This window comes from Rutidosis leptorrhynchoides, chromosome 2 (genome assembly GCF_046630445.1).
Source record: "Rutidosis leptorrhynchoides isolate AG116_Rl617_1_P2 chromosome 2, CSIRO_AGI_Rlap_v1, whole genome shotgun sequence".
In the NCBI taxonomy this organism is placed as follows: domain Eukaryota; kingdom Viridiplantae; phylum Streptophyta; class Magnoliopsida; order Asterales; family Asteraceae; genus Rutidosis; species Rutidosis leptorrhynchoides.
The window spans coordinates 68,396,015-68,423,646 of record NC_092334.1 but is presented as its reverse complement, the minus strand read 5'-3'; the positions used below and the strand labels follow the sequence as shown (position 1 = coordinate 68,423,646).

The following is a 27,632-nucleotide window of genomic DNA, read 5'->3' as shown; positions in this document are numbered from 1 at the left end:
AGTCTTAACAAGTTTGATTTCTTAACATGTTGGAAACATTTAATCATGTAAACATCAATCTCAATTAATATATATAAACATGGAAAAGTTCGGGTCACTACATCTGCTTCTTAGAAGCCCATGAAATAGCACCTCCCCCAAGCAAGAACACCCAACCACTCGTTGAAGAATGATCTTCAATATTGGTTATCCAACTCGCATCAGAATATCCTTCTATTATCGAAGGAAACCCATTATAAGATAAACTATAGTCCATAGTTTTCTTCAAGTACTTCAGTACCCGCCTAATTGCTTGCCAGTGATGAGTACTAGGATTACTAGTATATCTACTCAGTTTTCCCACAGGAAAAGCAATATCCGGCCTTGTACAAGTCATGGCGTACATCAAACAGCCAATCACCTGAGAATACTCAAGTTGTGATACAGCTTCACCTTGATTAGGCATAAGCTTCTCACTTGGATCAACAGGGGTACTCACAGGATTACATTCAAAGCAATTGAACTTTTTTAACACCTTCTCAATATAATGAGATTGACAAATCGAAATTCCTTTGCTTTCACGTTTGATCCTAATGCCAAGGATAACGTCAGCCTCCCCCATATCTTTCATGGAGAATTTTGATGACAAAAATTCTTTTGTTAAATCAACCTGACTTTGGTCAGTCCCAAAGATTAACATGTCATCAACATATAGACAAATTATAACTCCTTTACCAGAATCATCAAATTTACTATATACACATTTATCTGCTTGGTTTAATTTAAAACCACTAGATAAAATCACTTCATCAAACTTTTGATGCAATTGCTTAGGTGCTTGTTTCAAACCATATAAGGATTTCACAAGTTTGCACACCTTGCCTTCATTTCCTGGCATGACAAAGCCCTGAGGTTGGTTCATATAAACCTCCTCATCCAATTCACCATTCAAGAATGTTGTCTTCACATCCATCTGGTGAATAACTAGATTGTGAATCGTAGCCAAAGCAATCAGCAGTCTAATGGTAGTGATACGTGCCACGGGAGCATAAGTATCAAAATAGTCAATTCCAGACTTTTGTCTAAAGCCTTGAATGACTAACCTTGCCTTGAACTTTTCAATAGTTCCATCCACCTTCATCTTCTTTTTGAAAATCCATTTGCAACCCAATGGTTTGCAACCAGGAGGTAGATCAGCTAACACCCAAGTGTTATTGCCCATGATAGAATCTATCTCATCATTAATTGCCTCTTTCCAGAATGCAACATCCTGAGACCTCATTGCTTCATCATATGTTTTAGGATCATCATCAACATTGAAACAATACGAATATTGGGTAGAAACATCATCCCTAGAACCTTCAACTATGTATAGTTGAAAATCTGGTCCAAATGATTTAGGTTTCCTTTTTCTTTTGCTTTTTCGAAGCTCAAGTGACTGATCAACAGCCTTTTCAGAGACTTCATCATTACAATCCTTATTGATTCCATTGTTACTTGGAATCATATCCTTTGGTCTAGGTATAGATGAAAATCGATTTTCATCAAAGATTGCATCCCTTGAATCAATCACAGAATTGATTGAGACAAACTCATTAGGCTCTATTACATAGAACCTATATGCCTTGGAATGTTCAACATATCCAACAAATATGCAATCTATACCTCTTTCACCTAAACTTTTCTTCTTGGGATCAGGTAGTCTTACAACCGCCCTACAGCCCCATACCCGAAGATAATTCAAGTTAGGTTTCCTTTTATTCCAAAGTTCATAAGGTGTAATCTTGTTTCTTTTGTTAGGAACTCTATTAAGCAAATAACAAGCTGTTAACATAGCTTCCCCCCAAAATCCTTCACTTAAACCCGAATAGGATAACATGGAATTAACCATTTCCTTAAGGACCCTATTCTTCCTTTCAGATATACCATTTTGTTGTGGAGTATAAGGAGCTGTGGTCTCATGGATAATACCAACGGATTGGAAATACGATTGGTCAATGTATTCACCTCCCCTATCTATTCTAAGTCTTTTAATCAAAGCCTTTTGTTGTAATTCTACTTCAGTTTTAAATATTTTAAATTTATCTAATGCTTCATCCTTAGTATGTAACAAATAAACATAGCAAAATCTAGAAGCATCATCAATAAAAGTCACAAAATATTTCTTGTTCCCTAAAGTAGGAGTAGCATGCAAATCACATAAATCACTATGTATTAATTCCAAAATTTCAGTATCACGATGTACATTTTGAAATGGTTTCTTAGTGATCTTTGTTAACATACACGTTTTACACTTTTCATTGTTCATGTCAAAAACCGGTATTAATCCATCTTTAGACATATCTTGCATTCTTTTAAAGTGTATATGTCCTAGTCTAGCATGCCAAAGTGTAGAATTATTTATGCTAGAAGTAGATATAAAAGCAAAATTAACATTTAAGTGATTAATGTTAAGTCTAAACATTCTATTGTATAAATAACCAAAACCAACAAACATACCATGTTTTGACAAAACAAACTTATCAGATTCAATCACTTGTTTATAACCACAACAATTTAACACACTACTGGAAACTAAATTTTTTCTTATTTGTGGTACATGCAAAACATCAAACAAACAAATAGTTTTTCCAGAACTAAAACACAAATCCACACTTCCACGTCCATGAACAGAGGCTGTTGACTCATTTCCCATATGAAGAATTGATCCATCAGTCACGGACTCGTAAGTCTTGAACCAAAATCTATCCTTGCATACATGGGTGGTGGCTCCCGAGTCAACCCACCACGCGACATCATCATCCTGCACAAAATAAGCCTCAGATATATATGAAACATAATAATTCTCATTTGAATTATTAAATATATTCTGACCTTTCGAGTTGTGGTTGTTTAAACCATTTCCCGAACCGCTTGTGCTAGATCCTTTGGCATTATTATTACCAAAAATAACCTTGAAATCCTTTTTCATGTGTCCAGTTTTACCACACTTCCAACAAGTCAATTTAGACTTCTTGTTCGGATTAGCCTTGTTATAACCTTGATGTTTACGTTTGCCCTTTTTGTCATTATTACTAGTGAACTTTTTATGTTCCACCATATTGACAACAGACGTAGCAGCAACTTCGTTGCTCTTTGGCTTGTCATTATCCTGCAACCTGAGGGATTCCTCAATACACAGATGACTACCCAACTCAACAAGAGTTAACTCCTCCTTCTTATGTTTCAAAGAATGTTTAAATTCTTTCCAAGATGGAGGTAGTTTATCAATTATGCTTGAGACTTGAATAGACTCATCCATGTTCATCTTATGTTGTGTGAATTGACCAAGTATACGAATGAGCTCATTGTATTGTTCCAAGACCGGTCTAGAATCGACCATCTTGTAATTATTAAAATTACTCACAAGGAACTTTTTACTAGAAGCATCCTCAGACATATACTTGGTTTCTAAACAGTCCCATAGTTCTTTAGAAGATTCAACATTTAGGTAAATATCAAAAAGGGAATCAGCCATACCATTGAGGATTAAACCTCTAGCGATGTAGTCATCGTTCTCCCACTTGCACCTTTTCCGAATTTGTTCAATAGTGGCATCATCACCATGATCTTCAGGAATTGGTGTGCTGAGTACGTACACCAAACTCATGCTGCTCAGAAAGAAGTGCATCTTCTTTTGCCATCTCTTAAAATCAATTCCCTCAAACTTATCAAGTTTGGAGAAATTCGCCGTCATGTGTTTCATCGTAGCCGCCATCGATTATAACGAATAATTACTTTCGATTGTTGGAGGTTTTATTGAAATTTCGTGTAGGGTAAAATAATCGATAGCCGGATAAATCACTGAATCGTGGTATCACTTTCCAAAAGTAATTATTCGACCCTTATTGCCTGGGTTACACGAATATCACTTTGGGATAAGACAGAGATTAGTTCTTGTTATTGGCAGTAAACAAGAACTCTTTCAACAGCTGCTCGATCCCCATTGCCCACTCTTAAATCCAGTGTGCCTTTCTTCAGTCTCTTACTTCTTCTCATTCCCTGCATATTGTTACAGATGTGAGTACCACAACCAGTATCAAAAATCCAGGAATCACTAGAAAAAGTATATAACTGTATATGAAATATACCTGATTTGCTGGCTTCGCCAGCCTTGCCTTTTCTCAACTCAGATAGGTAGGAGGGACAGTTCCTCCTCCAGTGGCCAACTTTTCCACAGTGGAAACATTCGGCGTCTTTCGCTGGGTTTTCTTTCTTGGGAGGTGGTGGAATCTTCTTCTTAGCAATTGACTTTCCTTTTCCTTTTCCCCAAGTTTTCGGCTTATTCTTTTTCACCTTACCATCCCTAATCATCAGGACACCCGGATTGGAAACCTTAGATGGAATATTCTGTTCAGCAGTTTTGAGCATCGAGTGCACCTCTGCCAGAGATTTCTCCCAACCTTGCATATTGTAATTCATTACAAATTGGTGATACGATTTTGGTAGTGAAGCCAAAACCGTGTTCACGGCCAAGTTAGGCGGCAAGGTAGTTCCAAGTTTTTCCAATCGGTCAATGTAGCTTTTCATTTTCAAGACATGAGAGCTCACTGACTGACCCTCCTCCATTTTGCATGTTTGAAGAAGCTTATAAGTTTCATACAACTCTTGACTAGCTTGTTTCTGAAACATGTTTTTCAGCTCAGTCATCATATCATATGCTGTACGATCTTCCATTTCCTTTTGGAGGTCAGAAGTCATACTAGCAAGCATGATTAAAGCTATCTTCTCTTGCTCATCAAACAACTTCTGATAAGCATTCTTTTGAGCAGCAGTAGCTGTCTCAGGAGGAGCTTCGGGTAAGGGTTCTTCAATTTTGTTCAACTTCCCTTCATATTTGAGAACGATTCTCAAGTTGCGGTGCCAGTCTAGGAAGTTTGAACCATTGAGTTTCTCCTTCTCCAACAAAGAACGGAGATTGTTTTGGTTTACGTTTTGATTGTTTGACATCTACAAAAGTCCAAGATTCAATTTAGTATTTTCGATATAAAACTTTAATAAATTAACTACCCAAGTTTTTATATATTTTAAAAAACAATTAATTTACGAAAGCCTAAGATCCACATAGAGATTCCATAGCCACATCTGTTGATCAGCTAGCAGTTATGGAGTCTATTGGTAGGTAGCGGGTACCAATTGCATCACAAGTACAACTCTTAGATCTTTATGGGACCTAGAGATATGTGTAGTCCAACAAACCACTATTATCTACTGGCATGTTTGTCCCATCCTTGCCTCGAACTCAGGTCTCACCGTGAATACGATTAAGTCGTCCAATTTGGAAACAGTGGAAATTTAGCCTAGTCTCACTCGTAACTAAAAATCCACCTCGTGGCTATAATTCAATTAGGTCTCACCGTAATCAAAAAATAACGAGGAGTGTTTGCAAGCTCATTGGATGGCATGACTTAAATTTGACGGGTATATTGAAAAAGTTTGTGTTAACGAATAATGCATGCACACAAGATTCATTACACTAATTGTTAAAAACATTTTAACCAATTATATATGTCGATAGTGTTTGTGTGTCTAATTTGTTATTTTATCTAAAAATTAACAAATACACAAATGTGTATCGTTTTAAAACAATTTTAAAAGATATCGATCATATATATTATTTGAGTTTCAAAAACATTTAACTTTAAACTCGTTAGAGTTTAACATTTAAAATCATCAATTTTAATCTTTGAAACCCGTTACCGATTTTATTTGATGTTTTCATCAAAAACAATTTGCATATATTATAATCAGCAATTAAATATAAAATGCAATAAATAAAACACAACCATGCATCACACACATACATAGCCTAGCCCAAAATATCTTATGCTTGATCCCATGAGCCGTCATGGGATCAAGAGGTCAAACTAAGGACAAACCATAGCTCCCACTTGAATCAAGATCCAAGTGAAAACTTGCCGAACGCTATCGTTGTTAACTTGACCTGTTCGCCATCTTCTAAGTCAAGCTCCAAGTTGCATCTTTATCTTCAATCTTCATCTTATTACATTTATTCAAAATTGAAAATACGACTAGTCTAGTACATTTACAAATTGAAATAAACCTAAATACAATACTATGAAATTGAAAATAAACAAAATACAACTTTGGCTTCTATGGCCTCCAATTAAATCAAAAACAACATGGCATAAAATTGCCGTAACCAACAATCACAACAATCACACATTGGTCGGGGCATTATGGGCTATGTATGCAATCACAATTTAATAACAACATTATTAAACCTAAATATGGCTTGTCCATGGTTACAATGCATGTGTATAACCATGGAATAAAATAAATATTAAATAACCAACAATTATCCAAGCCATAACTTTCTAAATTCAAAATTTAAATAGTGAATTTCTTCAGATCTTATTTGTGCATCATGAGGTAATCAACAAAGTTGACTTACAAAACCATAAGGGTTTTGACTTTTACCAATTCACCACAAAGCTAGATCTAAGAAAATCACGCGACAATTAAGACGGTGTAAAAGCGGCTCATGATACCACTGATGGAAAATCGTGTGTACTTTTAACAATTCAGATTAACGCAGCGGATAATTAAAATAATAATCTTTTATTATTTTATGAACAAAAATTACAAAATTAAATAATCACTTATTTAAAAACATGCACACGATTAATTTATCCCATGGATCCAGTTACACCATAATAATTGTCATGAATATAAAATAAAAGAGGAGTAAACGGTATACCTTTCTTCAAGAAACTGATGAACGGAGAGAAACTTACGATCAAAGCGTATGACCGTCTCTTTGGATAGTCCACTACACTTTCAGACAACGCCAATGGATGCTAGTCCAACCCAAGTGATTTATTAATATAATCTAGTTATATTAATAAAAATAAATAATATATTACTCCGTACGAAAACGTGTTAGGAAAACAAATCAAGAGATGCTCTCGGCTTTCGTGCGACTACAATTACTTGTTTTTCTTTCGTTGGAAATTTTGCAAAAATAAAATAAAATAATATGAACTGTGTGATTTTGGTTTTTTTCATATATCCTCTCAGACCAAAAGGAATGAAATATATATATTAAATATTAAATTCAACCAACTCTATAAGTCGGCAAAGAAAAAAAACGCGTATGAGATTTAGTTTCTAAATCCAATTAGCCATTGTGCGTAGTCACCAAGTAATTAAATAAAATTTACATTTTATTAATTTAATTAATTAAATAATTAATTAATTGATTTAATCTAATCATTTAAATATTCAATTAATTCATAACGGAGTATTATAACTTGTCTCGTCACTTGAGTAATATATATACATCATATACATATATAATTTAGCGTCTAGGTGTATATATGTGTGACCCCGAAGACTCAAATGAATTTAACCATATAGTTATGTTGTACCTTGCACATTTATCCTACAACGACAACTAAATATTCTACAACTAACACATTTTCAGCGTTCAGAGACACTATTTCCAGAAAAATAATAAAATAAACCAGTTCAACACTGTATCAGCAAGATGTTTAGTTGGTAGTTAGAGATGTTTCCCTAAAAGATCTGAAATCAAAACGGATAACATTAAATTTAAAAATATTATCAACACAAATAATACAAAATGAGGATAATACCTGGCTTTAAAAATGATTTAAATATATTAAATCTGAACATAATAATAACTATATTATACAAAATATATTTTGCATTAATTATAACCCCACGTGATCATATATCAATATAATCAATTGAACAAAAGTTAAATTTACCTCCATGTAAACATCGTTGAATGTTATGCGAAACGGAGTACTTCTCAGATTTGGTTAAAAGAAGAGGTAAGAGCATATTGTATTAGAAATGAATAAAGTTAAATAAATATGTAGTTGTAGCTCAATGCCCTTTTCAAAACAGTAGGTCATCAACATATAATTGTCTAGTTTTCACATCCATAAAGATTTGTTAATAAAGCTGAAAAAGTTTAAGCTTTATAATACAAAGAAGACAGAAATGAAAGAATACTTGTCTAATTATAACTGGAAAAAATTACCATCTGCACATTAGGCTTGAATGTATTAGAAACTGGAGCTTATTACCATTCAATAATCCGCTTCTCCATGACCCCCAATTTACCTTTTTTCTGTTAGATTTCATGTTCCGGGTTTACAAATTTATATTGTATTTCGATAAATAACTACACGAGAAAACTTCAAATATCATTAATCAGGTATATTCTCTTACAAATTCTCTACTTCTATTTATGAATTACCCTATCAAAACACAATTTATTTAATCTGAATTGTTTTAAAGCACAAATAATATAAGTTATATAACTATTTATATACCTGCTAATGTAATGTTTGCTACAAGATACATTGTAGAACAAACTTGGGAATCTTGTTGAGTCAAATACCAAAGCAGCAACACTGTTAAATTGATCTAAATGTTGATTAATCGTAATACCTGGTGCTCACTGGAACCCTAATAAAAAAAATTAAGAATGAATGTAAATATTAAACGGTGTTTAAAAACCCTTGAAATAACATGTTTGATTAAAACATGGAATGCGAACCCGCGCTTCGCTGCGGGGTTCGCTCTGGGGTTGATGTAGAGTGGTTTACATAAAACGGTTTTATATTTACTTAGGTACATGCATGCCTACAGTCTGATGTTATATGTTAGTAGACGCATTTGTTCGTAGCTGCGTACAACATGCACATTTATATGACTTTTATATTTACTTATTTACATATAAAGCATGTCCTTCACAAGATATGTAGATGGATGGTTGCTGCTAGTCAAAGGATGTTGACATTGTGTTCAAAGAGTTGACTGTTGTTTCAGTCGAGTTTTTTCTTCGGGTACGTTTCCTGCACTTTTGTTGTTACCAAGTGTTGTTACTTGTGAAGGATGTAGTTATAAGATGAGTGTGTGGGTAGTGTAGTTATAACAGTTTAGTTTTTTAAAGTCTACGAATAAACACAATGATAAAAGCTGAAATTGCTGATATGCAGTAAAGTGTTTAAAGTAACTTATATATTTGCAGACCTAGCTTTAGACAATAAACGGACCGTAATAGTATCAGAATGTTAATTTAGTGTTAGTTATTACCTGATGGACCAGATGTTGGGTCGGTGGTGTTCGACGATTCGTACTAAAAAATGGCACTACAGTGATTACACACGTACGTACAGTCTCCAAGATCTAAATAATAAGCTGTAACACCTGAGATAGCACAAAAGTAACACAAATAATGGGAGAATAAAAAACCTAGCTTAACAAACAAAGTGACAAAACAAGTAAAAATAACAGTAAAAACTACAACAGTTAAAAACACACAGCGAAACAAAATGAACTCTAACAACCAACCTTGTTCTGGGATAAGCGTAGAATGCCGATAAGAAAGTGTAGCAGAAGTCGCACCCTGCCCAGCTGAAAACAACTCATTAAATAATATTCATGTTTTTATAAGCAAAATGTGATGCGGGTTTATGGTTTCAGTAACAAAATGATGAAAGAAAATGAAGGTTAAGGACTGTAGAGTGTTTAAGAGGTTACATTTTTTCAATCTTTTTATGTTACAAATTAAAACCAATGTTTTATTATCTTACATTTTCAGGTACTTGTGTCTTTACTTAAATGTTTATTTTGGTTACATGAACCTTGGAAACCGTAGGTGATTGAGCTTGAGAAGCAGGTAAAACTTGAGCTAAAATATACCTCAACATTAAAATTGCAAAACAAATAATGCAACAAAAGAATGTACCTTGGTCACCATCGTGAACAGCAACGGCATGAACATCATCAACGTAATTAACGCTCGTCTCTGTTACAACAGACTCCGAAACGACATCAGTATAACCACCATGTAGCAATTGATTCAAACAATTACAATCCCTCGAGTAGTTGTGCCTATTAATTTGCCTCTGAGCTACAGAACCGGATACACATATGGTAGAAGCACCGGCAGACGCAACTGGAGTGGAACACTTACCAGCTTCACTCATATAATTAAGTGATATTTATATATTTTTAAGATAATATAGCATGAAATTTGATTGAATAGGTAGAAATTTCCTATAATTAAGTGATATTTATATATTTTTAAGATACTCGTTGTAATTAATTTTAAGACACTTTAAACGATTTCTTATGTAGAAAAAATCAAGTATCACCGCTTGATGGTGTACAAAAGTCAGCTAAAGAGGCAATGGATGTAATTATGATGCAGGTGAAAGCAAAAAGTCATGGGCGACCCAAATAAATGGCATATTACAAACCATTCAATCTCTTGATTCCCCCCCATTCTTTGGCATATAGAAAGAGAGGTTCCTCAAGGATAAGTTTTAGAGAAATGGATTAGCAGATCGTTTTACTGTTAAAGAGATTGGTGATTTGACAAATGACTCGGAATCTGCATCAAGAAGCCCATGGATGCCACAGTGCAACACCTCATCTGACCTTATCAACGGAGAAAGCAACATGTTAATAATCAACATCATTATGATTCTATTATCCAAATCAAAATCAAAATAAATCGACATGATATCCATCGACATGGATTCTCGATATTTCAGTTAATAGGATTACCTAATTTAGAACGACACCATTGATATTGCACCAACAAAAATATTCGACATTTCTTATCATCGTCGGGGATGTTGCGAAGATTAGTGTCTACAAACCCTAATAAAATCGATTTAAGTAAAAAAGAAACAGACATATTACAGATTTCAGTTAGAATTGTGGCAGAAAAGGATTTAGCTAGATTTTGGGATTGGAGAGGAAGTTGGTGATTTATTTTTCTGAGTGTTGTGGATGAATTTAACCTTCGTGACCCCTTCTTTCTTAATTTTCACATGTGTGTTTTAGAACTAAAGGGGCATTTTAGGCAGTTGAAGAATGAAAATTGATTTATTAGTTAATAGAAGTAGGAGATTAATATTTAATATTGACCATTAGATGAAGGGGTATGTGATGATCATTTCTTGATCTAAAGGTTATAAAGAAAGTTTTAGAAACATTTATTAACTAATAAGTATTGTCTTGTAATGTATAGGGGGGAGGGGATGATTATTATTACGTTTACAATTAAAACCAATATTAGGTAATCATATATTAGTGAAGAAGACTTAGTATTTTAGAATTCAATTTCTTTATTAAACAATAATAATACATATTGTTTGAGAACGCATAAAACATTATTAAAGTTAAATGACATAGTAAATATTAGGATGTCATTTAATTAATCTCTTAGTAGAGATGGCATCGGGTCGGGTTTAGGTAATCCCAGACCCGAACCCGGTTAAGAAACCATGTCCTAAACCCGGACCCATACCGGTCGGGTCCCCATTAACTTACTAACCATCGGGTAATCGGGAATCCCCATTTACTTACTAACACTCTGGCTACCGAGTTTATCGCGGGTATCAAATATCTTTTTTGTTACTCATTCCCATTTACCATTCATCTATTTTCAATTTTTGTTTCAATAATGTTATTAAAATGAGTATTAAATCTAAATGACCATATATAAATATCCAACAATAGTACAAAATGACATTGTAGCTTATATTACTCCCTCCATCCCATTACAAGTGTCCACTTACTTTTTGCACACTGTTTTAGAAAATTCCACTAACTTCATTCTCCACCAATTAGAAACTCTCTCTCCACAATAACCTCTTCTGATTGGTCAAAAATTAAAGTGGGCACTTCAAATGGGACGTCCCAAAATAGTAATATGGACACTTTAAATGGGACGGAGGGAGTAATATTGTTAAATTTTATTAATAAAATTGAAATTTCCTTCTGGTCGGGTATGCGGGTTTATATCTAAGCCCATCCACATACCCGAACCCGCAAAAAAATTAAAACTATCCCATACCCGGCCCACGACCCGAATACTTGGACCCGACCCCGCCCCGAAAGTGTCGGGTTTACCCATCGGGTGCGGGTCTTTTGCCATCCCTATCTCTTAGGATAAACGGCTCCGAGTTATTGTTGATATCACCTATTTTGGTCTTACACAGGTACCATGTTTCTTCGAATGATGAGACGTGTTACGCCCAATAAAACAAGAATTTTTACGACTAGTATTCAAGATTATGTGGCTTATTTCATATGCAAAGCCAATGGACAATCCGATATGGATGTAAGTTCTTATACTTTAATGTTTTATGTTCTGTTAATATTATAATTTTGAACAAATAAAGACTTGATTCTGTAGTTTATATAGCTTAATACCCCGTATTTATTTGTTTTTGTACATAGAAACTTGCTAATTTGTTTGGAGTTGACTACTTACCACGTGTTACAAATAAGTTCACAAACAAAACACAAGTAACATTTTAATTATTCACCTTATATTATTTAACATGCCCCTCAATCTAAATCTTAAATCTAGAAATTTTCAACTAAATTCCATATCTTTTTTTTTTTTTTTTTTTTTTTTTTGAAAGGCTAACTTTATTAAACAATCAAACAAGATACAATTTGCTCACAAGTAGCAATTGAATAAGCAAGCTTTTTATGCATATCAATCAATCAAATAAGCAATTGTTTATAGCTCGCTACTTGTCAGCAAATTGTATCTTGTTTGATTGTTTAATAAAGTTAGCCTTTAAAATAAAGACATGGAATTTAGTTGAAAATTACTAGATTTAAGATTAAGATCAAGGGGCATGTTAAATAAGATAAGATGAATAATTACAATGTTACATGTGTTTTGTTTGTGAACTTAGTTGTGACACGTGGTAAGAAGTGAGCTCCAAACAAATTAGCAAGTTGCTATGTACAAAAACAAAAAAAAAATACGGGGTAATAAACTATATAAACTACAGAATCGAGTCTTTGTTTGTTCAAAATTATAATATTAGCAAAACATAAAACATTAAAGTATAAGAACTTACGTCAATATCCGATCGTCCAGTGGCTTTGCGTATGAAATAAGCCCCACGATCTTGAATACTAGTCGTAAAAAAATCTTGTTTGATTGGGCATAACACGTCTCATCATTCGAAGAAACATGGTACCCGTGTAAGACCAAAACAGGTGATATCAACAATAACTCGAAGCCGTTTATCCTAAGAGATTTATTAGATGACATCCTAATATTTACTATATCATTTAACTTTAATAATGTTTTATGCGTTATCAAAGAATGTGTGTTATTATTATTTTTTAATAAAGTAATGGAATTCTAAATACTAAGTCTTCTTTAATTTATGATTACCTAATATTGATTTTAATTGTAAACGTAATTATAATCTTCTTATGAAATCTTTAACAAACTTCAAAGTAATACTTAAGATAAGATTGAAATGATAACAACAACATACCCAAACCCACATATGCGAGGTGTGAGAAGATTGAAATGATAAGTTACTACAATATTTGAGGCTAAAATGATACTTTGGTGATAATATGTGTGTCAACTAAAAATGTTGGGTGCTAGTTATGTTAGTTCTTGGTAACAGTAGGGGCCAAAACAAACTTTAAATAGAAAGTACATGACCCCACATAAGAACCTTCAAATATTGTGATTAAAACTAATGTCAAACTAATGTGCATTTTGATGATGCATATTTGTCAATGTTTGTCACGTCGCAGCACTTTTAATGCCGTAAAGTATGTTCAAACTTGAACCGAAACGCAGTCAAACTCATAATAGATTGGGGAAATGGATCGTGTGTTTGCACGGGTGTCGAAGAACCAATTCACAATCAGAGCTATTCAAAACGCGAAACTAAAAGTTTGTATATACCAATTCATTTTAATTCTGTTTTTGAGTTCTTTGTAAAACTCTTTGTTTCTTTTTTTGATTCTTAGATGATAGGCACAACAAGGAACACATTTAAAAATATGGAATGCTAGTTCCGGAAAATAGTTTGAATGATAAGAATATTGATGTTTGATTTGAGTTGGAAAAGTATTCAAACGTTGTAAAAAAACCATAGCAATGTATCCTAAAAGAAACCCAACTAGAAATGAGTAAAATCGTTTGCTTTTAAGTGACAAACGTGTTAGCTATAATTGAGCATTAGCAATGTTTCCTAAAAGATAGCCAACTAGAAATGAGAAGATGGTCTTTATTGTGTGGAATTTGTTAATGCCGGATGGTTTAGCATCACAAACCATGTCAAAAATATGTGCAAAATGGTTTCACCTAAATTGTTCATCTCAATTAGGCTTGTTTGGAAGTGTTGAATGTTTATACTGAGGTGAATGTGTGAGACAATGGTGAGGTCAAAATTCTATAACTAAATATAGGTGACTCTGTGGTCAACGCTTCCCCCTACTTCCTCCCATTTGGTTCATCCCTCTTTTACCTACCCCTATATATGGGTATGATCTAGAGGGTAAAGAGGGAGGGGGGAGGGGGGGTATTCAACCAACCATTTATCTTACTAATGAAGTGCACCTTCTTACCATTTTTTGCGATTTATTTTGTTTATAAGGAAGAGGAATATTATTGCCTTTTTATCTTTTACTAAAGTTTACATATATCAATTTATTGTCACAAAATATTAATGAGGATACATATAAATAATATTGAGGAATCATGAATGTATTACCTTCTTGAGACGGGACGGCTAATATTTGGGATGGACAGTTGTTATATATTTCAATGTAGCTTTCTAAATACTATTAAGCTGAACGATCTCATATCCTCAAAACTGCAAGGAATGTATCAGAGTTAGCCCAGTTCAGTTAAACCAAACGTTATTCAATCACAATATCAATTAATGTAGAATATATACCAGATGTCATATTCACCTCTGGAGTGAGTTTCGCTTTTTCAAGAGCACTCAAATTTCATCGTGTCCTATGTCCAACTCCTGCAAATAAAAGAAAACTTTTATTATTTAATTTGTATACAAAAAATTGATGAATTTTATTATGTTGTTATAATGGACGAGTGTACATCCCTTTTATGATGATGATCTATAGCAGTAGTACTTAAACTATAAAATACTTTTGGTATACTCTCATATGTCTTGCCACCTGCTACTTTAGAAGAGGCGGTTAGGGTTATTATATATTCAAATTATTCTCAATTCGAGTGTTTACATATAAAACTACAACCACCCATGGCCCCATCTCGAATAGCATTACGTCCAGGAGGTCGTATCAAGGGAAAACCAATACCGATTCTTAATGCTGCCACCTACATGTTCACATAAGTAAAACAAACACCTATTAAAATCCATCCATTATTATAATAATAATAATAATAATATAATAATATTAATAATAATATACAAAATTATCAAAAGACATAACTGTAACCTACTGAAACAAGAAACACTTATAAAACCAATGTGATGGAGCAAAAAGTCTGATTTACCTTTAGAGTGAGTTTAGCAGTAGCTAAAGCTAAACTTACGTCTGTACATCACCTTTGGCATTATAACATCGTCCGTTTTGCTAGCGGCCGGTTTAGAAGAAGAAGCAACACATGAACACTTTGTCCTCAAAGATAGAAAGAACTAACTACAATCTGCAGAAACACGATAAACATATATATTCAGATTAAACAGCAAAGAGAGTATTACTCTTCATTGTTTTCAGTTTGCTTGATTGCTTGAATTTAATACTTCTAAGTAGGGACTAATTTACAGTACTAAATATCTCTGCTTTTTTTTTTTAGAAAGAAAAAGTATACACGTATGTACTCCTCTTATGGGGATGAAATATTAGGGCTTTTATTCTTTTGTGTCCATGTAAGTATCACTACTAGGGTTTTTATCATATCCAATAACATCTAGCGAATTACAGTAGATTTTAATAACCTTAAGTTCTATAAGTTACTGAATTTCACTCCTCGACGTCATAATTGAAAGATTAGGGCTTTTATACTTTTATGTTTTAATCAAGAGCTCTGATAAGCTATGGGTCAAATTAGAATTGAAATCTCCAGCTACAAATTTGAACTTGTAATAATTAAGGTATAATTAAAACTAATACGGAGTACTAATTAACAGAGCAAACACAAACTATATATACCTGATCAATAGTAATGATGACAACAAAGATTATTCATTTTCTTCTGGCAAACGAATTAGGGTTCCGGTTTGGGGATAAACATATGGAGGTGGATATATAAGTCCAACTAGACGAGGTCGTGATGATGAAGAAAACGCGGTTTCGGTTTTTTATAAAGTACACAGTACAATACAAAAATACAGATATGGTATGTGGTACAAAGATTTTATTAACAAACTTTGACTAAATAAACAATCAGTAATATAATTTCTTTTTAAAAAGATTCATTTACCGATAGGTAAAAAAAACTCTGAATTAAATAAAAATATAAAACAAAAAAATTGTAGAAAAAAAATTCAAATTAAACATAAAGTAAAAAAAAGTTAAAAGAGTTTTTTATTTACAAAAAAGAAAAAGAAATTAAAGTTTATAAGAATTTTAAAAATATTAGAAATAAATTATATAAAAACAAAATGTCAAAATGATAAATACCTCAATCCACTCAATTATTATTATTATTATTATTATTATTATTATTATTACTCTACATACTATTAGACATAATGTGATACTATTCGCTAACTATTCACCGACAACAACATTTTAAAAGCTTTAATGACTTGTACGTTGCGCACAACGTGATACTATTCGTTAACTATTCACCGACAGCAACATTTTAAAAGCTTTAATGACTTGTACGTTGCGCACTTGAGAGTTGTACCCACAATGAGTACTGCACTATTCATCTAAGTGAAAAAAAAAAAAAAAATTCAAATTGTCCCCCTCATTCTTCCCTACAAATTTTACCAAAGGACTTCACAAAATGTTGGCCCGATTTTTTTTTAAACTAATTTTCTTCAAAAAAAAAAAAAAAAAAAAAAAAAAAAAAAACCGATTAAGAAATTTTTCCCCCCTCCTTTTTCCCTACAATTTTCCCTACACTTTCATTAACAATGGCTCCATGACATTGCCAAAAAATGACCACAAGAAGGCGTGACAACGCGCGCCCGACAAACACTAACTATGCACTAATCACAAAGAGGGAGAGGGGGGGGGGGGGGGGGGGGGGGGGGGGGGGGATTACTACAAGAATGTCATAAATAAAAAGTAGGAAAGCTAAACCTACACAACTAATCTACACGTGACACTCCAAATTTTGGAGTTTTGATGTTATATATAAATAAAAATATTTAATTTCCATCCCAAAACTTCTTTTTAGAGAGTGTTTTAGTTTGCGTTTTTAAAATTAATTATGCGATTTAAATAATTATAATTAAATAATCAGATGTAGCAAAACATGTTAAATATTAGTGGTGTTTGGATTTGATTATGCTGTTTCAAAACGCAATAATCTAATAATTAGCCTAGGTGTTGGGCAAATTAGATTTTTTGACAAATTAATAAGTAACTAGGGGGGAAAATGAGAAAGAAACGGAAAATCAAAAAATTACGTTTTGTTGCAGTAATGGATTACCTACTTTTTCATTTTCACGTTTTGAAGCCCTCAAATCACAAGTAACTGATTTTAATCTTTAGTTTATCAAACACTATTTTTTAATTATTTACGATTTGAAAACGTAATAATCAAATAATCACCTTCAAAACACAAAAACAAGCCCCCCCTTATCCTTCTTTTCTTTGTTTATTAAAGTTGAAGATTTGAAGTTGCCACTTTTTTATCGTTATACCATTATTTTCAGTGTCTTATCCTTTACATCAACACATTATTTATGATATGTACATGTAAATGTACTCCGTAATTGATTAGGATTATATTATAAGATTTTTTTTTTCTTTTTTTTTTTTTTTTTTTTTGAACAGCAGTACGGGATCACTCAGGGAACTTAACCACTCACGCGTTCATCTCCCTGCAGTTGCATAACCCGCCCCCAAATGCTGTTCAGGAGGAAACTCGGCCCAATTCGAGGGCATGGGCGGTAAAACCCCCCTCCCCCACTGCCCCCGCAACGCGATATGCGAAAAGCACCCTTGGGTGGAATACAAGGGTAAAGGGACAACATTGTGTGCATTGATGCACCACACGGGAGTCGAACTCCTGACATCTCGCTAAGAGAGACATACCATTACCACATAAGCTACAACACAATGTTATATTATAACATTAAGTGCATCACATGTGTTACCGTTTATATAACATATTAAAATAACTCAAATTTATTCCTAATTATATGCATCTAATCTCTTATAACTTGGTAATGTGACACTAGTTTTAATTATGTAAAAATGGTCTGTTGAATGACTTGCCAACATAACTCAATGAAAATGGGACAATTTATTTCAAATTCATATTTGTGTACCTGATAAACCATTCTTTTCTCTCTCGTATGCAGTGTCAATTTCAGAATTACAAGATTGAAATTCAATGGGGTCCCAATTTTTTTTTCCAGTGCTAGTTATATTTAAATGTTATTTTAGTGGTTGTTCACCTTTAAAAAACTACAAATTTGATAAATATATGTGGTTTAAGTAATTAAATTTAGTAGTGTCCTATACGATTTGACAGAAAAACTATAAATTCGAAAAATATATGGGGTCATGTAGTTAAATTTAATGGTGTCCTATGAAATTTAAAGAGTATTTTCTCACATAAAAATTTTAAACTAACGGTGTCCCGTTACCCCACGGGCTGTTGCCTAAAGTTGCCACTGCTCGTGTATGTGTTTTCTATTGTAATCTCATTCCGGCTAATGGTAGTTAAATTTGGCTCTGGTGTCTTACATCTGCAATCGGACTCCTCTGATTAAGTTTGGTGGAAAAAAATCATTTTGAGACGAGTGAGTTGGTGTTAATAATAGACATGCAAGTTGTCTTGATAAAACTTTGTTTCTTATGAGTTGAATTGTTTCCGGAGTTAATATCAGTATATACAAACTCGACACCAATGAAAACTGAAACCCATTGTTTATGTTTTTTCTTTACAACTATGTACATAAGTGGCGTATTCAGTGGTTTGATCTACCACAGAACATGTTCTGTGCTCTGTACCCATACAACAATGGTGGATGAAATTTGTAAATGAACATTACATATCTTCATATCAACTCTGTTTTGTGCTTTTAGTAGACAATGGCCTTCTTTCCTTAGGTTCTGGCTGCTGCATAACATCAAGAAGAAAAAAAAAACAGATTTGTCGTCGAACTATCAGTTGTTGTTAAGTTACAAATAAGATCCCATGAGTTTATAAGTGAAAGTTCAGCAAGAACTAATTCGTACAACCTCCTTTTGAATGAGTTTTCGGGTTGCGTTCTATGTAAAACGGGACAGATGGGCTGAAGTGTATTAATAAACCTAAATCACCTTGTTCAAAGATTCTAAGTATTATATAATTGTTTCTGTAGCATGTTTTAAGAATTTCTAAATATAAATTAGGATATGGAATAAAAGTATGTGTGCGGGTGCCATCCCAACTCGTCCCTATCTGACCCAAAATATAAAATGACCACGTCAAGCCAAATGAAGTTACCAAAGGGCAGTTGGCCCAGCGGTATCGTGGTGGCCCTCCAACCAAGAGGTTGAGGGTTCAAGTCTCACTTGAGACATATTCGTGGTTGTAAATATTTGTGTTAATGGTGTGTGTGAGTTTGCCTTTAAAAAAAAAAAAAAAAAAAAGCCAAATGAAGTTGGTCCAGTTACTGAGGCCCGTATAAATTAAAAAGAAAAAAAAATGTTGCACTAATTATATAGATTATAGAAACTTACTCTATCATTAGAACTCAAGATTTCTGATCTTTGGGCTGGCTGATACAGCTTACGAATGAACTCCAGTAAATGATTGTAAATGCTGCAAATAGAGATGATTTATAGTTATAGGGGGAAAGACAAGAAAAAGAATATTTATTACTCGTACGTAGTACATGCAATTGTGTGTCTTTTTAAGGGAGATAAATAATGACATGTAGTTAATAAAGCATACCTATATAAGTATACTGTTTTACACAATACAGTTATTTTATACAACCTTAGTCATTAAATTTGTGATAACTTGAAACAATTCAGTGGCTTAAAATGTACAAAAAACAAAGTGAGATTACTGGGTGACATTAATAGGAACATATTTGGCTATTTCGTAACTTTTTGTTTAAACTGGGCCGGGGCATATATAACCGGCCTTTATGATTCAAAGAGAATAGTTTAAAGGAACCATCAAGTCAAGCCCAAATAGGTCTTGTTAAGTCCTGGTCAGGATCTGGCCCTTTTATTAGTTCTAGTCAAGGTTGGAGAACTCGGATCTCAGGGAGATCTTGTTTGGACTTTTTAGGGAGATCTCGGCATCTCGGAATAATCTCGGGGAGATCTCGGACGTTGACTTACGTTGACCTTATAGGTTTTTTTAATAAAACTATACATAAAAACATAAATATATGCATATTTATATACGTTTTTACGAGATTTTACAAAAATATATGAGAAATGAGCGAGAGAATCTTAGAATTTACGAATTTTACAAGAAAATATTACAAATTAGAAAGAAAATCTGAGAAATCGTGGCTTTGACTAAGTTTGAACCCGTTGACCGAGAAATCTCGGGAGATGAACATCTCGTCTCGGTTTCCTTCTAAAAACGAGATCTCGGGGGAGATCTCGGGAGATTTACAACACTGGTTCTAGTTAAATACAATACATGTTAATACAATTACTAAGTATATCTATCTATATTATGTTCAAACAAATATAGTTGATAAATAAATCAGACACTTGTAAGAGGGCACACAGTTGAATGATGAGTAGAGAAACTAACCTTAATCGGTGTCTATTGCAAGCTGCAAAAAATGCAACAACGCCATATAAAATGCTCTTGATTGCAACAAAAACCTAAAAAAGAGCCATAGTATTACGAGTAAATCAACTGACTTGTAAGCTTGGTGTTTTGATAAACAGCAAAATAGAGAAATAAAAAAATTTCAAGGTTTAACCACCTTCGAGAAAAGGTCATTCCAAAGGGCACGCCACATAGAAACCTCATAAGTGTGGACGCTTGCCACCTCAGCATGTGAAGCAACCTTTAATATGCTGCTCACAAACAGCCATATACTTCTCACAAAATCATACATGTACTTGTATATATATCCCATATAGTTGGACAATCCAAGAATTAGGTGAATAGGAGCACATAGTGCTCCCCAAAGGCACACAAATATAGGGCTCATGACAACTGTCGCTGCAACCAGAAATAAAAAGTGGCAAATTTCAGAATATTACAATCACGCGTCGAACCATTTTGATATTAACTAAAAATAACATTAATAATAGAGAAAACTATAAATATTTTGTATTGACTATGGCTACAAAAGGAATACAATCACAATGATAATTAAAATCTATAAGTATAAATGTACTCAGTATTCAGGAGGTTGAATGGTTAAATGATAAAGTTTAAGTGACTTCCAATTAGGGATGGCAAAAAAACCCGTACCCGACGGGAAACCCGATATATGGGTCGGGTTCGGGCCGGGTAGATGGGTCTAGGATCGGGTATGGGGATGGTTTTTAATTTTTTTGCGGGTCCGGGTCCGGGGATGGTTTTGGACACACACCCGATTACCCGGTCCATATAACCAAAAAAAGATCTGAGTCCATATACCGGACCCGTATACCCGAAAAAAGACTCGAATATCCGTGGGAAAACCCGTTTACCCGATAGTTAGTAAGTAAATGGGGACCCGAATACCCGTGGGGAACCTGTTTACCTGCTAGTTGATAACTAAATTGGGACCCGGTGGGTCCGGGTTTGTGACGGTTTTTTTAAATCGGGTTCGGGTCTAGGACTACTTGAACCTCAACCAAACCCGGCCTAACGCCATCCCTACGTTCCACCGTGTTTAAACCCAAATCGACCGATTATTTAGTAAATGGGTCGACTTTCATCTCTAGTTAGACATGTTAAATAAATCTAATAAAAATATAAATTACCGAAATTACAGATAGCTGACGAGATGTACCACACGGGGAGTAGTAGAACATCAAGTACTTTATCCACTAAATTCCAAGAAGTTCCAATAAGAACACAAATCAACGAGTATAATCGCTCTCCCTTCTGAACAAAAACGTTCCAAAACGGAAACGTGACGTCTAAAACTACCATAAACGGTGCAACTAACGGCTGTGTGATAACTGAAAAAAGTGACCGGAAAGTGCGTGTCATCATAAAAAACCACATAATAGCCTTCTCAGCATTATGCAAAAACAACATTGTACCCAAGTACTTGATCCTTGATACCATCTCCCATGTTTCAATCCAATCAAATAAAGGTCCAAACAAACGAGAAGCAGTCGCCTTAAGAACAGGGACGTTTTTGTACAAATCATAGAAACCAATTATGACTGTAACAAAGGACATTGAAACATACAAAGCTCTTGCTAAAGGACACATCCATGGACGATAGATATGAATAAATACCGGATACGATTGAAAGAATATTACCCAAGTTGGAAGTCCAGCCTCTAATAATGTAAGTAATCTTAAATCAGACATGATTATTTTTTGTAATTCAAATGGGAGATCACGATCATTAAAACGAAATAGAAGCAATACGTCCCTGTATTGGGTTGGTTCAGTTGCTTCCACACATTCACTTGGGCATGGTGAAGCTATATGATAACTGCCAGTTTCACTTAATGATGATGTTTCAGACTGAACATCAATATCTGGAGAAATTATCATCTCGGATCTTAAATACGGGTCAACAACAGGTGTATTTGGTATACTTGTTTGGTCTTGATCTTGTAACGTATCTGATAATACACCATCCACTAACATGACATCATCATTTGAATTTTTTTCATCATCACTTGAACTGCAAGGGCTTGGAGTATCTGTACCAGCTTCATGAAATGCTTCTCCTAAAGAGATTGAACATGATAATAAGCTACCTAGTCAATTAATTTTTTATTTACTGATAAAATATGCATTTATTTATTATTTAATACCAATCATAGAGTTGAGATGTTTTTCCAAGAGAAGACGTTCAATTAAAGTCCCTGGACACCATAAGTTTATGCCCTGTGCAGCTTGAGCTATACTATCAAATTCCCATCTTCTCATGTGTCTGGCCTCTATAGCAAGAGACGTATAAGTCTGCCGATAGAGTAAATAAACAAACTTTAATTACTCCATTACAACTATTATACAGAAATAGCAAAAGAAGTACGTACCTGGAGCTCATTCAAATAATTAATGCCACGAACATCGTTCCACGCCACTTCAAAAACAATAAATCCATACAAAGTTCTATGCAATTTGCTATTTTCAAGCAATGAAGTCCTGAGTTTCTTTACAGGTAGCAAAACCCTCTTTCTTGAAAGTGTAGCCATTGATAACCATCTTTTCAACTTCTTGGAACGAGTTGAAACCTTAGAACGGTTATTGAGCTCATTGAACTCAGTATCCTCTTTATTGTCCTTTTGTCCTCTTGTGATAGCAAAGGGTGACAGCCTGGACTGGAAAAATAACAATAAATTAATCGTTAAGGTGTTCAAAACTTATATGTTACCATTAGAGAAATGTTATTATGTTAATATATGTTTTGGAGCTATCTGCAACCTTGGTAACCATCAGCTGCCACAAGTGTGCAGGCCCTGAGACTAAGTCTTCCACCCATGGTCGGTTATCAACCAATATATAAAACGTCTTGCTCTCAGGTGCTAAGAAAAGGCTAAGATTGGAAAGATAGGACTGCAAATCCCTGCCAACAATAAGTCAATGATTTGACTTCACGTAAAAAGCAGAAGTTTAACCAACTATAACAAGTTGTGCAGCTACAGTTAATCTTGACATTAATCCTAACATGAAAGTCTATCCAAATTGGTTTGTGATTTTCCATATCATTAATACATGACATATGATAGAATTCCTCCTCTCCACATAGGAAAATAAAGAATCAATAATAAATGTGTTCTGCTAAATCATCTACATAAAAACTAATCATAACCTCAAACAACTACAACCTTCATCAATTCAACAAAGTGACTAGCTATTTTATCATGGCAGTTAAACATGTTCATGAAATTAAAAAAAAAAAAAATAGTACACTAAAAGTGTTAATTATTCTCCACTTAAAATAACTTACTAGCCAATGTTGAATCAATTTGTTTGATCTTCCTTTAGTTATAACCTGTTTATTAAATAGCAGCCTCTACACTTGCCATATGATATCATAATATTATAATTAGTAAATATTAATGCTAATTTTGCAATAGAACCTAAATATTTACATCTGAAAACCTAGGTCAGGTCACAATCAAAACCCTAACAAAGACTTAATATTATCAATAATCAATCAATATCAATATAGAGTATAAATTCATATCAAAAGATGCTAATACCCAATCTGAAAACCGTTTAAATGAAAGAAGTATCGAGCTTTGTTGCATCTCCCCATGAAAACCCTGCATACACCATATAATTACATTTGCAAATCATCTATATACAAATTAACAAAATAATGTTACACGCCTGTGATGACATGCAATTGTTCAAATGAAATGCACACACATATATGTACATGTATAAGAATAAAAATAATACATATGTTAATGATTAATGATATAATTATGTGAAACCTGAATGAAATTGATTAATCGAAGAATAACATTGCGTAATGAATAAAACGACGCCGAACATGATAGTATCAAACAGAAAATTAGGTCATAAGTATTGAAGAATGTATCATGATCTTTTAGAGCGGGGATCAAAGTATGGAGTAATTTGTATTCCTTCATGAATGTATCGATATTAGGTTTTCTGGTACACACTTTTTGTGTGTGATTTCTGGAAATGAATTGGAAAACCATGATAACACACGTGTAGGAAAAAAGTAATTTAAATTTGGAGTGCGACTGATTTAATCGTCACAATATTTATTTATGTATTGTTTTTCAAAACAATCGATTATGTGTTTTGTTTTCATAGGGTCAATTTAAACTAGAAGTTTTATTTAGGTGATAAAAAATTATAGAATTTATAAAAAAAAATAAGCTCTAAAAAAAGATAGTTATCTTTTAAATAAGCTCTATAACTTATGGAACGGAAAATTGCATTATCACCCTATAAATACAATTTTTAAATTTTATTGTCCTTTTGTGTTAATTTACAATTACAAGCTTCTAGCTCTAGATATCTTTTTTTTTTAGTAAATCAGGAAACTCTTCTATGAATGAGCACATGAGCTCCTCCATAAAAGGTAAAATCTCGGGTAATCAAGCCCCACGAGTGCGAGACCTGGTACCAGGTGAATTACGCATTATGTGCATCCTCTAATCGCACTCCCTTTTTGAACAATTTGGCATAGCCAGGAATTGAACCCGGGTGGTATGGTTCATTGGGCAACTCAGTGACCACTCAGGCAAGCCTGCGTGGTTACTCATTGTGCTCCAGATACTTTGCCAAACACTTATAAATAAAATAAGCTCCAACTTCCAGCATAAAAAATAAGTTTCAGCTACTAGCTCCAACTCCGGCTAGTTTCACCAAACACAACCTTAGAAGAAAGCTGGAGCTTACGGACTAGAGCTGGAGTTTATTTTTGAAGTTGGTAGTTGAAGTCGATAATATAAGTGTTTGGTAAATTAACTGCATAAGTTATACTTTTTTTTATAAACTACTATCAGAAATTTATATTTCATAAGCTCTATTTTTTATGTATACCAAACGAAACTTATGACTTAAAATTTATTAAAAACATAAACTCAATCTCTTATAAGTTCTCATAAGCTAGTGCGTCAAACACACCCTAAGATTAAATTAGTTTTGGGTGGTCACGTGATTTAGACCATTTTAAATGGTGATGGGCAAAAGTGGCGTGTTGGAAGGTGGGGTGGGCGTTGGCATTAACGTGACAAACGTGTTGGTAAATTATGATACATGTTGAGTGAATTGATGTGTTAAAATATAATTAAAAATTATTTAAAAAAAAATTAAAATAAACCATGGACCAATAGAAACTTGAGTATCAACTTAACATGCTTGATTTGTTCCCATGCCAAAATGAGCACGCCAAACAAGGTCTTACCTCGAATTTCAAATGCCATCTCCGTATTTCTTTTACTTGGTGATTACCCTGGTTTGTAAAATTTACGGGTATGATTATTAGATTTTTTTTTTTTTTTAAAACCTCAATTATTATCTTTATTATCTAATAGACAAAACCCTGTAGCACTGTGGTCACGTGATTTAAGCACTGTGGTCACGTGATTTAGACCATTTAAAATGGTGATGGCCAAAAGTGGCGTGTTGGAAGGTGAGGTGGGCGTTGGCATTAACGTGACAAACGTGTTGGTAAATTAGGATACATGTTGAGTGAATTGATGTGTTAAAATATAATTAAAAGTTATTTAAAAAAAATTAAAATAAACCATGGACCAATAGAAACTTGAGTATCAACTTAACATCCTTCAGTTGTTCCCATGCCAAAATGAGCACGCCGAACAAGGCCTTACCTCGAATTTCAAATGCCATCTCCGTATTTCTTTTACTTGGTGATTACCCTGGTTTGTAAAAGTTACGGGTATGATTATTAGATTTTTTTATTTTTTAAAAAAAACCTCAATTATTATCTTTATTATCTAATAGACAAAATCATGTAGCACTATTCATCAATAGTAATCAGGGGTATTTCCGTCATTTCACCTTTGTTTTTTGTCTCCAACGATAAAAGAAGCAACTTTCGTAAAAGAACTAACCCTTCAATGTTACCAAAAGATGTCGAAAAAAAATTCTTTTTTACAAAAAAATCAACTAACTTTTTTTCTTCTTATTTTCTTCCTCAACGATAAAAGAGGCAACTTTCATAAAAGAAACAACCCTTCAATGCTACCAAAAGTTGTCGAAAAACATTCTTTTTTACAAAAAAGATCAACTAACTTTAAAAAAAGAAAAAAAAACCGAACGCTAAAAGAAGCAACTTTCACAAAAGGAACAACCACTCAATGTTAGATGTCGAAAAAAAAAAAATTCTATTTTACAAAATAGATCAAGACTTTTTTTTAACTCGCATTCAAAACGGAGCCCCCGGCGCGAAGCGAGGGCTCCACAACTAGTTGCTTTCTAAAACAGTATGTTCCGATCTTGAAAAAATTTCTCGTTCATTTATGTGCTAACCACAGTTTAATACTTAAAAAGACATAATTACACAAACAGTCAATGTTAATTGGTTAAATTGAAACTTGCGTCCACATTTTAATACTTAAGACATAATTACACTAACAGCCAATGTTAATTTCACTTATGTGCTTACCACAGTTTAATACTTAAGACATAATTATACAAACAACCATTGGTCAATGCGTTTTATGTCGGAAGCGAGTTTCAATTCAACCAATGAACGACAATTTAGCTGTAATTGATGTAACACCACTAGATCTTTGGATCTTTTATTTATATCTATATCCTATGAATTTTTGCTATAAAAAAAATTCTTTTTTTTTTCTTTCGAAAAAACGAAAACATTATAATTAATCATTTTCTTGAAAAGAGAAAAGAAAAACAAAAAATCAAGAGATAAGAATCAAACGCATACAGGGCTCAATAGCAAACTAAACCTTAATTTATGTCAGTTAATCGAAGTGTGTATCTTTGAATCATTCATCGTTTTAATGATTCAATTTCTATTTATACATTTCTCTTTTTT

General features: G+C 33.5%; 2 protein-coding genes across 9 annotated transcripts; both read right to left on the bottom strand.

Annotated features, from left to right (window-relative positions):
• Positions 1-7,432: 7,432 nt before the first annotated feature.
• On the bottom strand, positions 7,433-16,146 carry LOC139894342 (uncharacterized). 8 transcript variants are annotated; one of them, XR_011774933.1, is made up of 10 exons: positions 16,009-16,146; positions 15,350-15,502; positions 14,927-15,169; positions 14,779-14,840; positions 14,577-14,678; positions 9,767-10,686; positions 9,370-9,432; positions 9,112-9,225; positions 8,346-8,481; positions 7,433-8,140 (listed from the first exon to the last, which is right to left on the bottom strand). XR_011774933.1 is itself a non-coding variant. In XM_071877577.1 (10 exons), exons 7-9 carry the CDS (start codon positions 10,005-10,007, stop codon positions 9,155-9,157), a joined length of 375 nt encoding a protein of 124 aa, XP_071733678.1. In that variant the 5' UTR covers positions 10,008-10,461; positions 10,591-10,686; positions 14,577-14,678; positions 14,779-14,840; positions 14,927-15,169; positions 15,350-15,502; positions 16,009-16,146; the 3' UTR covers positions 7,433-8,481; positions 9,112-9,154. The 8 variants fall into 8 exon arrangements, 4 of the variants coding, with proteins under 4 accessions (XP_071733678.1, XP_071733679.1, XP_071733680.1 ...); XM_071877577.1 differs by having other exon boundaries at positions 7,433-8,481; positions 9,767-10,461; positions 10,591-10,686; XM_071877578.1 differs by having other exon boundaries at positions 7,433-8,481; positions 9,767-10,456; positions 10,591-10,686.
• Positions 16,147-21,898: 5,752 nt separating this feature from the next.
• Positions 21,899-26,461, bottom strand: LOC139887958 (uncharacterized). The gene is made up of 5 exons (XM_071871003.1): positions 26,366-26,461; positions 24,331-24,393; positions 23,161-23,445; positions 22,936-23,083; positions 21,899-22,848 (listed from the first exon to the last, which is right to left on the bottom strand). Exons 1-5 carry the CDS (start codon positions 26,459-26,461, stop codon positions 21,899-21,901), a joined length of 1,542 nt encoding a protein of 513 aa, XP_071727104.1.
• Between the last annotated feature and the right edge of the window lie 1,171 nt (positions 26,462-27,632).

Excerpts from the sequence above, each read along its gene's own strand:
- LOC139894342 (XM_071877576.1), bottom strand. The coding sequence starts at position 10,007 with ATGAGTGAAGCTGGTAAGTGTTCCACTCCAGTTGCGTCTGCCGGTGCT. Across the intron at positions 9,433-9,766 it reads TGTTCACGATGGTGACCAAG|CTGGGCAGGGTGCGACTTCT; the intron begins GTACATTCTTTT and ends AGTTGTTTTCAG. Across the intron at positions 9,226-9,369 it reads TACGCTTATCCCAGAACAAG|GTGTTACAGCTTATTATTTA; the intron begins GTTGGTTGTTAG and ends GTGCTATCTCAG.
- LOC139887958 (XM_071871003.1), bottom strand. The coding sequence starts at position 26,461 with ATGGCATTTGAAATTCGAGGTAAGGCCTTGTTCGGCGTGCTCATTTTG. Across the intron at positions 23,446-24,330 it reads TTAAACGGTTTTCAGATTGG|TCCAGGCTGTCACCCTTTGC; the intron begins GTATTAGCATCT and ends TTATTTTTCCAG. Across the intron at positions 22,849-22,935 it reads ACATCTCAACTCTATGATTG|GAGAAGCATTTCATGAAGCT; the intron begins GTATTAAATAAT and ends CAATCTCTTTAG.